A 17,059-nucleotide genomic window follows, 5' to 3' on the forward strand; every position below is an offset into this window, starting at 1 on the left:
AGGGCCTGATCAACTAGGCTGTTACTGCTGGCTGCACATGGATGCATATACACATACATGCATACAGTACATACATTCATAAATAAATACATACATATGTACTCACATACATTCATATATTGTATGTTAATGTACAAGAGCTTAATATTGATGTCTTATTGTTTTTAAAGCTGGGACCTATTACAAAATCAGGAAGAGTGGTCCACAAACCTCGCTTAATGGATATATCAGATGAGGACAAGCGGCAAAAACTGTCAAGGGAACAGCTAAGACAAAGTGTTGCATTGATGAACACCAGCTTAGATGAGGTAAGATACATGTACCTTTATTTTGATAGCATAAATGTAGTGAATGTTTAGTATGATTGCAGAGCCTAAGTAGCATATTAACCCTTAAACGGTCCAAATGTATATATACGTTTTTTCAACATTTGAAAGTATGTAAAAAAATGTACATTATCTTTTTTTTTTTTTTTTACATTTGAAAATCTGTAAAAAAAACTTTTATCTATATTTTTTTGTTTTTTTGTTATACAGTGGACCCCCCGGTTAACGATATTTTTTCACTCCAGAAGTATGTTCAGGTGCCAGTACTGACCGAATTTGTTCCCATAAGAAATATTGTGAAGTAGATTAGTCCATTTCAGACCCCCAAACATACACGTACAAATGCACTTACATAAATACACTTACATAATTGGTCGCATTCGGAGGTAATCGTTATGCGGGGGTCCACTGTATTTGAAAATATGTAAAAAAAAAAACATAGATCTACTTTTGGAGCACTACGGATTTGAACGCCGATCTATTTGGACCGTTTAAGGGTTAATGAATGTTTCAGTGTGTTCGTCTGTGCTTGTCTTGGGTAGTGTGTTTGTTGTGTGTCTTGTGTTCAGTGACCCACATGAGTTTAGTGCTTTACATTAATGTATCTATGTACAGTGGTACCTTGACTTAGGAGTGCCCCAACTTACGAATTTTCCGAGTTAGGAGATGTTGCTTGGTTGATTTTTTGCTTTGAGTTGCGAGGCAAAATTCGAGTTATGAGAGAGCTTCAGATACATCCGCCAACGATACCACTATGTGAATAACATATTTTATTCATTCTAGACTATATATCAGGTTTCTGTGTTATTTATATTGTTATGTCATATTAGATGAATTGTGATGGATAAATAAGCCATATAGATGATACTAGGGAAATTATTGAATTAGTTTCTCGTGCTTGGAGTTCCACTGGAACGGATTAATTGCATTTCAATTAATTTAAATGAGGAAAATTGACTCTGGAAATGAGCAAATCCAGATGTGAGCAAGGTCATGGAACGAATTAAACTCGTGAGTGGAGGTTCCACTGTATTTTCTCCTGCCTCCCAAGAGCCAGAAATTCCACTGGAACGAATTAATGGCATTTCAGTTAATTTCAATGAGGAAAATTGATTTACAAGCAAATTGAGTTATGAGCTCGGTCATGGAACGAATTAAACTTGTAAGTTAAAGTACCACTGTATGTATCTTTGGTAGGATCGTATTATATCTGTTGTTAGTCTTAGGTTGGGGAGTGTGAATACTCTGTGGTTTTGGATTTTCTCTTGCTTCTGGCTACATTGTTTCTAAATGATGTCTTGCGAATCTTTCAATGCATTGACTTGAGAACATGTGCATAAGAAAACTGTTTCCTATTCCAATAATTTATATATATATATATATACACTTGGGATTAGGTTGTTCTTTCATCTGTACTACAGTATAACACGCTCTATAAACAGTAAACATTATTTTAATGAATTCCCAATTACAAATCATTCAAGAAATGATAAAAATGGATGAATAGAACTGGCTCAGAGAGTGATCACTCTGAGACAGGGCTGCATTAAAGAAAAAAATTGCATTTGTAATCTGATGTGAATAATGAGAAGTGCTTTTGCATACAGGAGTCCCAAATTATATTGTCAACAATTTAAGAAAATATTAAGTATTTGCTGTGTTAGGTTATAATTCTGAAAACCACTATTCATCTTAACTTTAAAATCATATTATATAGAAGACAGTTTCCAAAAATTTTGAAGTTCTAGTTTCCAAAAGCATAAGGTTAAAACTGCTTCCGCCTCCCCCAACCTTGAAAAAATGCAAATATAGTCACGTAGAATTTACCTTTCTATTAGCTGGGTTAGGTAAGGCTGTATGGCTAATACCATTCCTTGCTGAGGACTGGCTACTGAGTACTGTACCTGTAAGTGGAGAAAGTACATGTTAGAGTTTGGTGATTGGGCAGTGAGCACCAGTGAATTTTGAAGGTGAATAATCCAAAAATTTTTACACTTAATCAAAGCTACGGTATTTGTTGGAGGGGCATTGGTGAAAATGTATAATTAAGATTCACATTATTAAGCCTGTAAAATTGGAGTTTTGGCTGTATGTATATGTGAATACAATTTATTTGTGGAGAATGTTAAACCCATGTTGAGTATTTAAATTCACTCCTTCCAATTTGACTGTAAGTGTTATTTCTTTTTTTTGTCATAATATTGTCTTCCAATTTATAGCATCACTAGCATCCTGTTGGCTAATTATATATTTAGAATTGAGGTATAAGGCCCATCTTTAGGCACAGAAATTGACCTGTGCTTGAGTTGTTGTATATTCATCTATTATCAGTTCATTTCAGTAGTCCACTAGTAGTCCACAGTAGTCCACAGCTAGTGCGCTTTCTAGCACATTTTTTTCCTTGGCTTACGATTTCTGTATCTTCTACCCGTTAATTGGCTAAATTTATCCTATATATTTTTTTTTCAACACATAGACTGTCTCCCATCGAGACAGGGTGACCCAAAAAAAAAAAAAAAAAAAACACTTTCACCATCATTTACACATAATTACTGTCTTTACAGAGGCACTCAGATACAACAATTTAGATGTCACTCCAAACAGCCAATATCCCCAACCCCTCCTTTAAAGTGAAGGCATTGTACTTCAACCTCCAGGACTCGAGTCTGGCTAACTGGTTTCCATGAAGCCCTTCACAAAATATTACCTGTTCACGCTCCAATAGCTCGGCAGGTCCCAAAAACCATTAGTCTCCATTCACTCCACACATGTTGCATGTCCAAACCCCTTGTGTGTGTGTGTGTGTGTGTGTGTGTGTGTGTGTGTGTGTGTGTGTGTGTGTGTGTGCACGTGCACGCACTACACACATCACTCTCTCTCTCTCTCTCTCTCTCTCTCTCTCACTCTCTCTCTCTCTCACTCTCTCACTCTCTCTCTCTCTCACTCTCTCACTTTTTTTCTCTCTCTCTCTCTCTCTCTCTCTCTCTCTCTCTCTCTCTCTCTCACTCACTCTCTCTCTCTCACTCTCTCACTCTCACCTCACTCCTCTCTCTCTCACTCTCTCTCTCTCTCTCTCTCTCTCTCCCCTCCTCACTCTCTCCTCTCTCCCTCCTCTCTCTCTCACTCCTCCCTCCTCCTCCTCACCTCACCCTCACCTCTCACCTCCCTCTCACCTCTCACTCTCTCACCTCACTCTCTCTCTCTCCTCTCTCTCTCTCTCACCTCTCTCTCTCCTCTCTCTCTCTCTCTCTCACTCTCCTCACACTCACCTCTCACTCTCTCTCCTCTCTCTCTCTCTCTCTCTCTTCTCTCTCTCACTCTCTCACTCCTCACTCCTCTCTCTCCTCACTCTCTCTCACCTCTCTATCTCTCACTCTCTCACTCCTCACTCTCTCACTCTCTCTCTCTCTCTCTCTCTCTCTTACCCCCTCCTCCCATCCTTTCCTAGAATGACCCCTACCTCTCCCTTCCACTACAGATTTATAAACCCTCCACATCATCCTATTTGCTCCACCCTCTCTAAATGACCAAACCACCTCAGTAACCCCTCTTCATCCCTCTGAATAATACTTTAGTAACTCCACACCTTCTAATTTCCACACTATGAGTTATTCTTTCTTTGTTTCAACAAACTGGCCGTATCCCACCAAAGCAGGGTGGCCTAAACAGAAAAACAAAAGTTTCTCTTAAACTTTAGTAATGTATACAGAAGAAGGGGTTACTAGCCCCTTGCTCCCAGCATGTTGATCGCCTCTTACAACACGCATGGCATGTTCTTGCATTAAGAATAAAAAAGCACCATACCATGACTGGAACAAGACACAAATAACCCACACATAGGAGAATGAAACTACGACAACGTTTTGACCTGACGTGAACTATTAAGTAGACTGTGCAAGTCAGACCAAAACTTCATAAGTTTGAGTCTTCTATGTGTGGGTTATTTGTTCATGTTCTTGTAGTATGATTCATTTATAGTTATTATGTCTCCTTTCTTTCCTCCTGTCAGTTAAAATGGACTCTTCTGCATTTCCAGTCTAACTTTGTATCTGTCTGTCATAGGAGCCATTGTTGAGCAGGTCCCAACGTTTTTCTATATTGTGTACTGTACATGTTCTCTTTAAGTGGATTCTTAATACTACTTTTCATAGTTTTGGTCTGACTTTCCATAAATGGATATTTCTGAATTTCACCTTTCATACAGGCATACCTTGGTTTAGGTTTCAGAGAAAGCAAACCTTCATTAAATGTGCAGTAGCACTAGACAAAAAAAAAAAATATGCTCAATTCGGCTTGGAGTCAGCTGATGTGTGCATCACCACCACAAGCCATCTTAACCCTTTCAGGGTTTTGGCCGTACTAGTATGGCTTACGCACCAGGGTTTTTGACATACTAGTACGCCTAAATTTTAGTGCCCTCAAATCTAGTGAGAGAAAGCTGGTAGGCCTACATATGAAAGAATGGGTCTATGTGGTCAGTGTGCACGGTATAAAAAAAAATCCTGCAGCACAGTGTGTAATGAGAAAAAAAACTTTGACCGTGTTTCTGGATTAAAACAGCGACTTTGCACTGTATTTTCGTATGGTATTAATTGTTGTATTCTAGTTTTCCTGGTTTCAGAAATTGAGATGATTTTGACTGGTTTTACAAAGAAAAGTACCTTGAAATTGAGCTCAAAGTAGCAGAAATGTTCGAGTTTTACCAAAGTTCAAAAGTAAACAAATCATGCTATGCATCCAATACATGTCAGTTGGTGAGTCTAATATTCTTTCACAAGTGCACTGATATTATTTATACCATTTCTACATCAATGCAGTAGTCTGCATAACAGTAAATCTTCTATTTTTTTTTTTTTGTGACAAAAATTCAAAGTGGAAAGCAAAAGAATGTAAGAGGGGCATGGGGACGTGACTAATGAACAGAGGAAATGTTATTTTAGTGCCAGGAATGTCTTTCTTGTTTATTCTGGACTATTTGGAAATTGGCATCTTTTGAAATTTGTGTGAAATTGGCAAAATTGCTAAATTCTGACCACTGTATTGGATAGTTGAAATCGGTAAATGGGTCGTTTCTTGTACTCATTCGATAGAAAAAATGGAGTTCTAGCGAAATAGTTATGATTTTTGTCGACAAGTACACTGGAATTGGCCGAAAATAGGGCTCAAAGTGGGCAAAATCGCCTATGCGTAAACATCATCAAGATCGCTAACTTCGCGAGAGCATAATTTCTTAAGCTTTCCATCAAATTTCATACTTTTGGTGTCATTATGATTGGGAAAAGATTCCCTATATTTTCATAAGAAAAAATATATATTTTTTTTTTTCGAAATTTGGGTGACCCTGAGAACAAGTCTGAGAGGGCCTGTCGACCCTGAAAGGGTTAATAGCAAGACGAGTACCAGTAATAATAACTAGATACGTAATTGATAAGTACTGTATTAGCGAAACACTTGAGTGAAGCTCCCTAAAGCAAGGTATGCCTGTATGAGGTATCTTAAAGTTTGCCAGCATGGCTTACCCCAAGTGAAGTAGGATAGGACTGGTGCTGGAGCTCCATGTGTAAGTGGTGTTAGTTTATCTTGCAGTGTTTGGTACGTGTATATTTTTGTAAGTGATTTCCATATGATGGAAAAAAAATTGCATGATACGGTACTGTAATCTTGTTACTGTATTTCATAATATTGGCAGCTAGTTCTACACAGCACATAAATGTCGATTGGTTTAGCTTTGTTGTTGCACAAATGTGTTTTGTAGTTCCGTGAAATGTTCCCTACAATATTGTAGAATAAATAATGTATAATTTTTTGTAACTTCCATTGTGATATTGAAACATGCATATGCACCGAGTATCAGGATTGTCACTTTTTGTGATATATGTACAGTAATCCCTCTTTTAGTATGGGCATTGGCATGCATCTAAACGTTCTGTGCATAAACGTGATGATGAGTTGGTATGACATCTAGTGTCAAGCTGTTTGTTAAATGCGCTTTTCAAAAATTCACTAGGATGTGAAACTTCAGAGGTCACAAATAAAAGCAGCAGTAGTTATACAGACGAAAGGTTCCATTGAAGAAAATCAAGGAAGTATTTGTGCAGCTTGCTCTCTTAAAACATGGACTGACACCTGACCTAAACAAGTAAAGCTCCAGTCTCAGTCCCATGTATTACTATGCAAAGCTTTCAGAACCTCACTTTAAGTGCTGTTGTGATGAAAATTACACTCGAACGCAACTTGATAATACTATTGTGAATACAAACAATAATTGCACAAAAGAATTATCCTGTGGAGACTTGCTTAATTGCTTTCGTCACTTCCCTTTTGTCGAGAATTTTGCCTACCGTTACGGTAGTTAAATTTTCTCCCTCTGAAGGTAGGTTTCTTCATGTTGGTGAAGGGCTCTTGATCTAGGAAATTGGACTTGTCCTCTTTTTCTTGGGTCAAACCTGATTGCCTCTAAGTATCCATGCACTGCAGGACCCGTACAAGTTTAGTGCTTTCCCTTCAATATGACGATAACATTTCTGGGTTCTCGTGTATTTGTAATTTAAAGAATTAAGTTATTTAACTTGGGTTAATTTTCCACAGGAGCTAGCACTCTCTGGTTTGGATATTCGAACATTTGAACAAGCAAACCCATGTAAACATCTGCTTGGTGATCTTGTGTGGGTTAACATTCGGGGAAGCCCACTCTGGCCTGCTATGATATCTTATGATTCTCTCCTTGGACAGTATAGCAGACTATCATGTGAGTATTAGGCTTCTTATGAATCTTTGTGGCATTGTTAAAGTTCCCCTCTCCCTCCCCCTCCCCCCCCTCCCCCTCCCTCCTCCCTCCTCCCTCCTCCCTCTCCCATCACCCACCCACTTACCTCCTCTTCTCGTACCTCCTACCCTTGTCTCTTACCTTCACTCCTCTCCGACCTCCCCTCCCCTCCTACCTCCCCATACCTCCCCTTCTCTCCCACTACCTCAGATACACCACCCCTCTCTCCCTCCCTTCCCTCCCTCCCTTCCCTCCTTCCCTTCCCTCCTTCCCTTCCCTCCCTCCCTCCCTCCCCTCCCTCCATTCCCTTCCTCCCTTCCCTCCCTCCATTCCCTCCCTCCCTTCCCTCCCTCCATTCCCTCCCTCTCTCCATTCCCTCCCTCTCTCCATTCCCTCCCTCTCTCCATTCCCTCCCTCTCTCCATACAATCCCTCCCTCCCTCCCTCCATTCCCTCCCTCCCTCCCTCCATTCCCTCCCTCCCTCCCTCCCTCCCTCCATTCCCTCCCTCCCTCCCTCCATTCCCTCCCCCTCCCTCCATTCCCTCCCTCCCTCCCTCCACTCCCTCCATCTCTCCCTCCATCCTCCACTCCCTCTTTCCCCCCATCCTCCACTCCCTCTCTCCCTCCATCCTCCACGCCCTCTCTCCCTCCATTCTCAACTCCCTCTCTCCATCCTCCACTCCCTCTCCCTCCATTCCCTCCCTCTCTCCCTCCATTCCCTCCCTCTCTCCCTTCCCTCCCTCTCTCCATTCCCTCCCTCTCTCCATTCCCGCCCACTCTCCATTCCCTCCCTCTCTCCATTCCCTCCCTCTCTCCATTCCCTCCCTCTCTCCATTCCCTCCCTCTCTCCATTCCCTCCCTCTCTCCATTCCCTCCCTCTCTCCATTCCCTCCCTCTCTCCATTCCCTCCCTCTCTCCATTCCCTCCCTCTCTCCATTCCCTCCCTCTCTCCAATCCCTCCCTCTCTCCAATCCCTCCCTCTCTCCATTCCCTCCCTCTCTCCATTCCCTCCCTCTCTCCATTCCCTCCCTCTCTCCATTCCCTCCCTCTCTCCATTCCCTCCCTCTCTCCATTCCCTCCCTCTCTCCATTCCCTCCCTCCCTCCCTTTCCCTCCCTCCCTCCCCTCCCTTCATCCTCTCCCCTCCCTTTCCTTCTTTTACCCTATCTCTCTAACACCAATTCTCTGGCACTTCCTCTTCTTCCATATGTCCTCCTCTTTCCCCATGTTGTAATCCTTCACAATGTGAATATCAACCATATCCTTTGAGTCTGGCTAATTAACAGTTAAATTAATACTAATTAGACATATATTTAAAATTGCCTGACATTGATTACTGCGTGTATGACATTATATAAGATATTAAATTACGTGTTCTTTTTATTTATAATAAAAAACAAGCGAAGTCATGCTCAACTTAATGTTTTCTATAAGTATTTTATAGGAACATGAATTTGAATGATTTTCTCCTGAGAATACAAGTTTTTTGACAGTGACACAGCTCTGGCGTAAGGTTCGCGGTATCCGGTTGTACCATGTGCAGTTCTTCAGTGACAATGCTATGACTTACTGGATTGCCCCTGGCAGTATTTTGCCATTTGAAGGCTTAGCCAAGTTGAAAGAATACCTCATTGAGCAAAAATCCAAGGTAAATATTTAGTATCCCACACACCTAAGAAATTAGAATTGCACCATATCATATAAGTGATGAATTGTGTAAGGAGGGCTGGGAAGTGACCTTAAAGTTGCAGGTCCACCGCACCAATCTTACCACACAGAAATATTGTCGAGGGCTTTCGAGTACAAGGTTGCCAGCTTGGTCCCCAGTGGTCCCTACACAAATTGTTACTAATGCCCCTAGATTTAGTAAACATTTGTTTTTTCTAAGCGCTGGATAAAATGTGTGCCAAGAATGTGGGGTATTGTCAGTGAATTATATTAATTAAAGGATAAAATAAACGTAGCTAATGTTACCGTTTTTTTTGGTACCATACATAATCCCAGTATATAACACAATGAAACTTCTCATTAATGGACTTTTGATTTATTGCTATCAGCAATTTTGGATAAAAAAAAATGGCTTGGGACATGCTTAAATTATTGAAAGAAATGGACAAAAGTCTGTAATTTCACATTTTCTTCGTAGCAATAGTGGCAGTAATGACTGGTTGCCCTCTGAAGTATTGGGCCAAGTCCGTTAACTCTTGACATTTGTCCAGTGCAGGCCAGAGCAACCACATCCAGGATCTGTTCTTTTTTCATTATTTCCTGAACCATAGGCCACCCGTGCCAGTTTATTATTTGTTCTCAATTGCACACTTGTCATTGTTTAATTTTCCTGGATTTAGAGCATTTTGTGTAACTATATTAACATATTAAGCAAAGAGCAATTAACAGTGGCATCTAAAGCAAGTGATTGTGCCATGTGAAAATGTATGGTTCTTATGTGTTAAGCAGAAACTTGAACTGATAAAGGTTAAGTCTGGTGTCTCAGTGGCATGGGTACGTGAGGAATATGGTGTTAAGAAACAGTGTCTGATATCTGTAGAAGCAAGGACAAGCTTGCACACTATGCTCTTAAATTTAGTGTAGATGCTAGCTATAAAGGTTTAACAGTTGGTCCTAGAAAGCATGCGAAAACTGCCCATGTTCACGACAGTTTAATGCTCATCTCTCCACCATGAGAAGGCAAGTAAAATTACTGTAAATTACACAGCACTACAAAACTATACAGTACAGTACTATACAGGTTACAATACTTGTATTCTTTGCATCTGTTAGTCTTCTGCATCAGCAGACCAAGTCCAATACATCAGAAGACAACTAGACAATCATGAAATGTACACACCCTACCCCTTATTAGTTCATTAATAAGAGGTTTCACTGTACTAAGAATGAAAAATATGTATAAATTAATAGCTTCTCACTATGTTAAAGAAACCTTAAGAGAGGTGAATGATGCCAGTGTGGGGTTCTTGATCCAGGAATCTGGACTTGCATTCCCTTTGGATGGAATCTGAGCACCTGCCATTCCCCAGGTGCTGTATAACCCCTATGTGTATAGCATTTTCCCCTTATTAAAACAAAACGGAGCAGAGGAGAGAGAGAGAGATACATGTTAATATATACATGGAAAATACTCGGGCCTGGTCCCAAATTTGCACACTGCCATAACAACATACTGGAGTGAGAGATATGGGAGGAAGTGTAAAATAAACCCAGTGAGGAGCAGGGGTGCGGTGGGGACAATAAGGGAACACTGTATCAACATCCGGGGTCCCAGACTATTCAACATCTTACCAGAAGATACCAGAAACGTGGCTGGAACAAGTGTAGAAGCCTTCAAGAGGAAACTGGACAAGTATCTTCACCAGGTGTCAGATCAACCAGGCTGTCATGGATATGTGGGGCAGCAGGCCTCCAGAAGCAACAGCCTGGTTGACCAGGCAAGCACCAGACGAGCCTGACCAATGGCCAGGCTCAGAGACTAGATTAGCTGTCGAAACTCTTCAAAGGTATATCAAAGCTAAAACAATCAGAAATATTCAACAATTGTAGAAGTATAGCTGGAGTAAGTATATGGAAGTTAAAAACACAGGCATGTATGATTTCATTCAAATATGGGTTATGAGCCTTTGTGCACCGCCTCCGAACTTTTTTAAAACTATGATGCGATCGACCTATTCCTTTACTGTGCAAGGTGAACTTGGGCAAAATATTTCAGTTGCAATTTATTGAAAAACAGTCGCTGGATGGGATTCTACTGTATCTCACTATCCAAATTATTTCATTTCACCCTTTGATTTTTCTCAGGTTTTTGTATAGCCCTGATTCTGATTTGGATGTTTAGTTTATATCCTTGTCCCCTTCTGGTCACTATCCTGTCTATACCTGTAAGTATTTCGTATGTCATAATCATATCTCTAGATCTTTCAAAAATAGGAGGCCTAGCATTCTCATTCTCTCTTCATAGCACATTTCTCATCTTCATTACCACTTTGGATGTGCTACTTTTGGCTTGTGTTTGATCAGATGAGTGTTCCATGCAATGCTGAGTAATGAAGAATTAATCTCTTCAAATCAGTAGTTCTCCCTCACTTGGAATATTGCTCAGTGCTGACGGCCCTATTCAAAGCAGGAGAAATATCGGAGCTGGAACAAAGGCAGAGATTGTTTATGGCTCACATTGAGCTAGTAAAGCACCTAAACTACTGGGAACGCCTTCAAGTCTTGAACATGTATTCATTGGAGCTGAGGAGAGAGAGATACATGATAATATATACCTGGAAAGTACTGGAGGGGCTGGTCCCAAATCTGCACATTGCCATAACATACTGGAGTGAGAGATATGGGAGGAAGTGTAAAATAAACCCAGTGAGGAGCAGGGGTGCAGTGGGGACAATAAGGGAACACTGTATCAATATCCGGGGTCCCAGACTATTCAACATCTTACCAGAAGATACCAGAAACATGGCTGGAACAAGTGTAGAAGCCTTCAAGAGGAAACTGGACAAGTATCTTCACCAGGTGCCAGATCAACCAGGCTGTCATGGATATGTGGGGCAGCGGGCCTCCAGAAGCAACAGCCAGGCTGACCAGGCAAGCACCAGACGAGGCCGACGCATGGCCGGTCTCAGAGAGTAGATAAACTCTCGAAACTTCAGAGGTAAGGTATATCAAAGGTATATATCATGTTGTAAAGTATGTCTTAAATGTGTGCTTTCTAGGTTTCTGAATACCATCCATATATTTATGAGATATGTACTGTTTAATTTTAACATTATTCACACCCAAGTCGATAATTATCTCTACAAAATAATTAGTAGTAGAGTTGTTGTTGAGAGCAAACAAAGACTGTCATTTATTCTGGTCCAATCTGGTGGTCTCTCTTTGTGGTCAGATTAATGGAGATGTGATACCTGAGCAGGGTAATATTTTGTGATGGGATCAGGGAAACTGGTTAGCCAAACTTTGAGTCCTCTGAAAGAGGGGGTTTGGGATATTTGCTGTTTAGAGTGACATCTTAACTCATATCTGCATGCATCTGGCAAGACAGCAATAGTGTGAATGATGGTGAAAGTGTTTCTTTTTCAGGTCACCCTTCCTTGGTGGGACAGTCAGTGTGTTAAAAAAAAAAAAAGTGAAACCTCTTTGTGTGGATTGCTGACTCATTTCTTACTTATTACAAAAGTAGAAGCCATATGTGATATTTCATTATATGTGTAGTATGTTTTTTTCAATAGTATACTCTGAGTTTGTTCTTATTCTCTCCATATCAATGTTTTTGTATATTCCATGTGTGGATGCTTATTTTTGTTAGGTTGAATTTGAATTCTAATATTTTCTGTGCCTTCACAAAAGAAATTACCTTAGCAATTGGAAGATATTGTTAATGTATTTTTATTGTATTTGTTATTAAAAAACATATTTATGTATTGGTTTTGGCTGTTTGAGATTAAAAACAAAGTATAAATTTATTTGCAAGTTCTTGGTGACAGTTTAAATAAATATCTACTTTTTATCCCATGTTAAACAGCTTTCAGATTTTAAACTTTTTTTTTAACAAGAAGGCTGAAAATTTTTGGAAGCACCTTTTAGGAGAACACTTTATTGGCAATAATGTAGCCAATAAACCATACAGTTATTTGTAATCTAAAACAATTTTTTCTTTACAGTTAAGAAAGTTACCGAGGTGCCAGCGATCACATACAGAATGCCAACTAAAAACTTTAACATACATGAAAAAGAACTCAGGACAGAAGTATGAGCGGTGGATGAAGGCTATTGAGGAAGCAAAAACTGCATTATTAATGGATAGGTCAGTATTGCTTAGTGACTAATTAAAGGCTGCTGATACACAGTACTTCATTTTGGCAGCATCACAGAAAGCTTAATAAATTCAAAAGTTTTATTCTTGTGCATTTAGGCCCATATTTCTTTTGTAGTTTTTGCATTTGACACCACAGGTTACTTGTCAGTTATATTGGACATCAAACTGCATTGTCTATCATACGTATAAAGGGGTTCTCTCATCTTTCTACAACTCTACACTGGTTACTACTTATATTATGAATTGTAGCAATTGGCATGGTAAGTTAGTTCTGACTTTCTATAACTTCCCAAGGATTTTGAAAGATTATGCAGAGAATTCATAGCTTGAAGATTAGGTATAGGTTTACTAAAATAATTATCTCCTAAGACTTAGGAGGGAGTGTTGAGGTGGTTTGGACAATTAGAGAGGGTAGAGTGAAATAGAAATACTTGGAGGGTATACAGATCTGTAGTGGAGGGAAGGTGGAGTAGGAGTTGCCCTAAGAAAGGATGGAGGGAGGAAATAAAGGAGCTTTTGTGTACAAGGGGCTTGGATATCCAGCAGGCATGTTTGTGAGCCTGTTAGATAGGAGTGCGTGAAAGCAAATGGTTTTTGGTGTGACGAGCTGTTGGACTGTGAGCAAGGTAACATTTTGTGAAGGTATTCAGGGAAGTCAGTTAGCCAAATTTATGTCCTGGAGGTGGGAAGTATGGTACCTGCACTCTGGAAGAAGGGTGGAGATATGTTGCAATTTTTGAACTGTGGTGTTGAGATGCCTCTGGCAGGACAGTGATGGAGTGAGTGATGAAAGCATTTCTTCTTTTTTTGGGTCACCCTGCCTCTGTGGGAAATAGCCAGTGTGTTTTTAAATAAAAATTAAAATTATAGGATTAACCAATAATTCAGTAGTTTTCAGCAAAGTTGCTTTTGTCCTCGTCAAATTACTGTCACATTGTAAGTACAGTAGGGGCTCACTTTTACAGCAGGTTAGGTTCCAGGCTACTGCCAGAAAGCGGACATCGCAGGAAAGCAGAACGCCATTTTTTCCACTTATAAATTATATAGATGCCAAATAACAAGTTTGCACTGACATATATTAAGTTATCAATAGAACTAGGCATTAAACACAATAAAAAATAAAATACACACACACACACACTCTTCTTTCTTTCAACAAACCGGCCGTATCCCACCGAGGCAGGGTGGCCCAAAAAGAAAAAAGTTTCTTTTTTTTTTTTAATTTAGTAATTTATACAGGAGAAGGGGCTACTAGCCCCTTGCTTCCAGCATTTTAGTCACCTCTTACAACACGCATGGCTTCAGAGGAAGAATTCTGTTCCACTTCCCCATGGAGATAGGAAATAAACAAGAACAAGAACTAGAAAGAAAATAGAAGAAAACCCAGAGGGGTGTGTATATATATGCTTGTACATGTATGTGTAGTGTGACCTAAGTGTAAGTAGAAGTAGCAAGACATACCTGAAATCTTGTATATTTATGAGACAGAAAAAAGACACCAGCAATCCTACCATCATGCAAAACAATTACAGGTTTCCGTTATACAATCACTTGGCAGGACGGTAGTACCTCCCTGGGCGGCTGCTGTCTACCAACCTACTACCTACAACACATACACTCTTTTTTCAACAAGTCGGCCGTCTCCCACCAAGGCAGGGTGACCCAAAAAAGAAAGAAAATCCCCAAAAAGAAAATACTTTCATCATTATTCAACACTTTCACCACACTCGCACATTATCACTGTTTTTGCAGAGGTGCTCAGAATACAACAGTTTAGAAGCATACACATATAAAGATGCACAACATATCCCTCTAAACTGCCAATATCCCAAACCCCTCCTTTAAAGTGCAGGCATTGTATTTCCCATTTCCAGGACTCAAGTCCGACTATATGAAAATAACCGGTTTCCCTGAATCCCTTCACTAAATATTACCCTGCTCACACTCCAACAGATCGTCAAGTCCCAAGTACCATTCGTCTCCATTCACTCCTATCTAACACGCTCACGCACGCTTGCTGGAAGTCCAAGCCCCTTGCCCACAAAACCTCCTTTACCCCCTCTCTCCAACCCTTTCGAGGACGACCCCTACCCCGCCTTCCTTCCCCTATAGATTTATATGCTTTCCATGTCATTCTACTTTGATCCATTCTCTCTAAATGACCAAACCACCTCAACAACCCCTCTTCTGCCCTCTGACTAATACTTTTATTAACTCCACACCTTTTCCTAATTTCCACACTCCGAATTTTCTGCATAATATTTACACCACACATTGCCCTTAAACAGGACATCTCCACTGCCTCCAACCGTCTCCTCGCTGCTGCATTTACCACCCAAGCTTTACACCCATATAAGAGTGTTGGTACTACTATACTTTCATACATTCCCTTCTTTGCCTCCATAGATAACGTTTTTTGACTCCACATATACCTCAACGCACCACTCACCTTTTTTCCCCTCATCAATTCTATGATTAACCTCATCCTTCATAAATCCATCCGCTGACACGTCAACTCCCAAGTATCTGAAAACATTCACTTCTTCCATACTACTCCTCCCCAATTTGATATCCAATTTTTCTTTATCTAAATCATTTGACATCCTCATCACCTTACTCTTTTCTATGTTCGCTTTCAACTTTCTACCTTTACACACATTCCCAAACTCATCCACTAACCTTTGCAATTTTTCTTTAGAATCTCCCATAAGCACAGTATCTTCAGCAAAAAGTAACTGTGTCAATTCCCATTTTGAATTTGATTCCCCAAAATTTAATCCCACCCCTCTCCCAAACACCCTAGCATTTACTTCCTTTACAACCCCATCTATAAATATATTAAACAACCATGGTGACATTACACATCTCTGTCTAAGACCTACTTTTACCGGGAAGTAGTCTCCCTCTCTTCTACACACCCTAACCTGAGCCTCACTATCCTCATAAAAACTCTTTACAGCATTTAATAACTTACCACCTATTCCATACACTTGCAACACCTGCCACATTGCTCCTCTATCCACTCTATCATATGCCTTTTCTAAATCCATAAATGCAATAAAAACCCCTACCTTTATCTAAATACTGTTCACATATATGCTTCAATGTAAACACTTGATCTACACATCCCCTACCCACTCTGAAACCTCCTTGCTCATCCGCAATCCTACATTCTGTCTTACCTCTAAGTCTTTCAGTTATAACCCTACCGTACACTTTTCCTGGTATACTCGGTAAACTTTTTTTTTTTTTTTTCTACAAGTTGGCCGTCTCCCACCGAGGCAGGGTGACCCAAAAAAGGAAGAAAATCCCCAAAAAGAAAATGCTTTCATCATCATTCAACACTTTCACTACACTCACACATAATCACTTTTTGCAGAGGTGCTCAGAATACAACAGTTTAGAAGCATATACGTATAAAGATACACAACATATCCCTCCAAACTGCCAATATCCCAAACCGCTCCTTTAAAGTGCAGGCATTGTACTTCCCATTTCCAGGACTCAAGTCCGACTATATGAAAATAACCGGTTTCCCCGAATCCCTTCTCTAAATATTACCCTGCTCACACTCCAACAGATCGTCAGGTCCCAAGTACGATTCGTCTCCATTCACTCCTATCTAACACACTCACGCACGCTTGCTGGAAGTCCAAGCCCCTTCCCCACAAAACCTCCTTTACCCCCCTCCCTCCAACCCTTTCGAGGACAACCCCTACCTCGCCTTCTTCCCCTTATTCCTCTATAATTTTTACAGTCTCTTTTGTCCCCTTTCCCTTTATATAAAGGGACTATACATGCTCTCTGCCAATCCCTAGGTACCTTCCCCTCTTTCATACATTTATTAAACAAAAGTACCAACCACTCCAACACTATATCCCCCCCTGCTTTTAACATTTCTGTCATGATCCCATCAGTTCCAGCTGCTTTACCCCCTTTCATTCTACGTAATGCCTCACGTACCTCCCCCACACTTACATTCTGCTCTTCTTCACTCCTAAAAGATGGTATACCTCCCTGACCAGTGCATGAAATTACTGCCTCTGTTTCTTCCTTAACATTTAAAAGTTCCTCAAAATATTCTCGCCATCTACCTAATACCTCCATCTCCCCATCTACTAACTCCCCTACTCTGTTT

The 17,059-nt window shown here is 40.3% G+C and overlaps 1 protein-coding gene across 4 annotated transcripts in view; it reads left to right on the forward strand.

Annotated features, from left to right (window-relative positions):
* Positions 1-17,059, forward strand: part of NSD (Nuclear receptor binding SET domain protein) — a 103,684-nt gene that overhangs the window by 26,421 nt on the left and 60,204 nt on the right. For 3 of the 4 annotated variants that reach the window (XM_053796323.2, XM_053796326.2, XM_070102780.1), the window contains exons 3-6: positions 171-308; positions 6,915-7,074; positions 8,585-8,739; positions 12,767-12,909. In XM_053796323.2, coding sequence (XP_053652298.1) covers positions 171-308; positions 6,915-7,074; positions 8,585-8,739; positions 12,767-12,909 — 596 coding nt within the window. The remainder of the gene's footprint in view (positions 1-170; positions 309-6,914; positions 7,075-8,584; positions 8,740-12,766; positions 12,910-17,059) is intronic. The other variant, XM_053796324.2, reaches the window with a different exon arrangement.

The sequence above is a fragment of the Cherax quadricarinatus genome, chromosome 83 (genome assembly GCF_038502225.1).
Source record: "Cherax quadricarinatus isolate ZL_2023a chromosome 83, ASM3850222v1, whole genome shotgun sequence".
NCBI lineage: Eukaryota > Metazoa > Arthropoda > Malacostraca > Decapoda > Parastacidae > Cherax > Cherax quadricarinatus.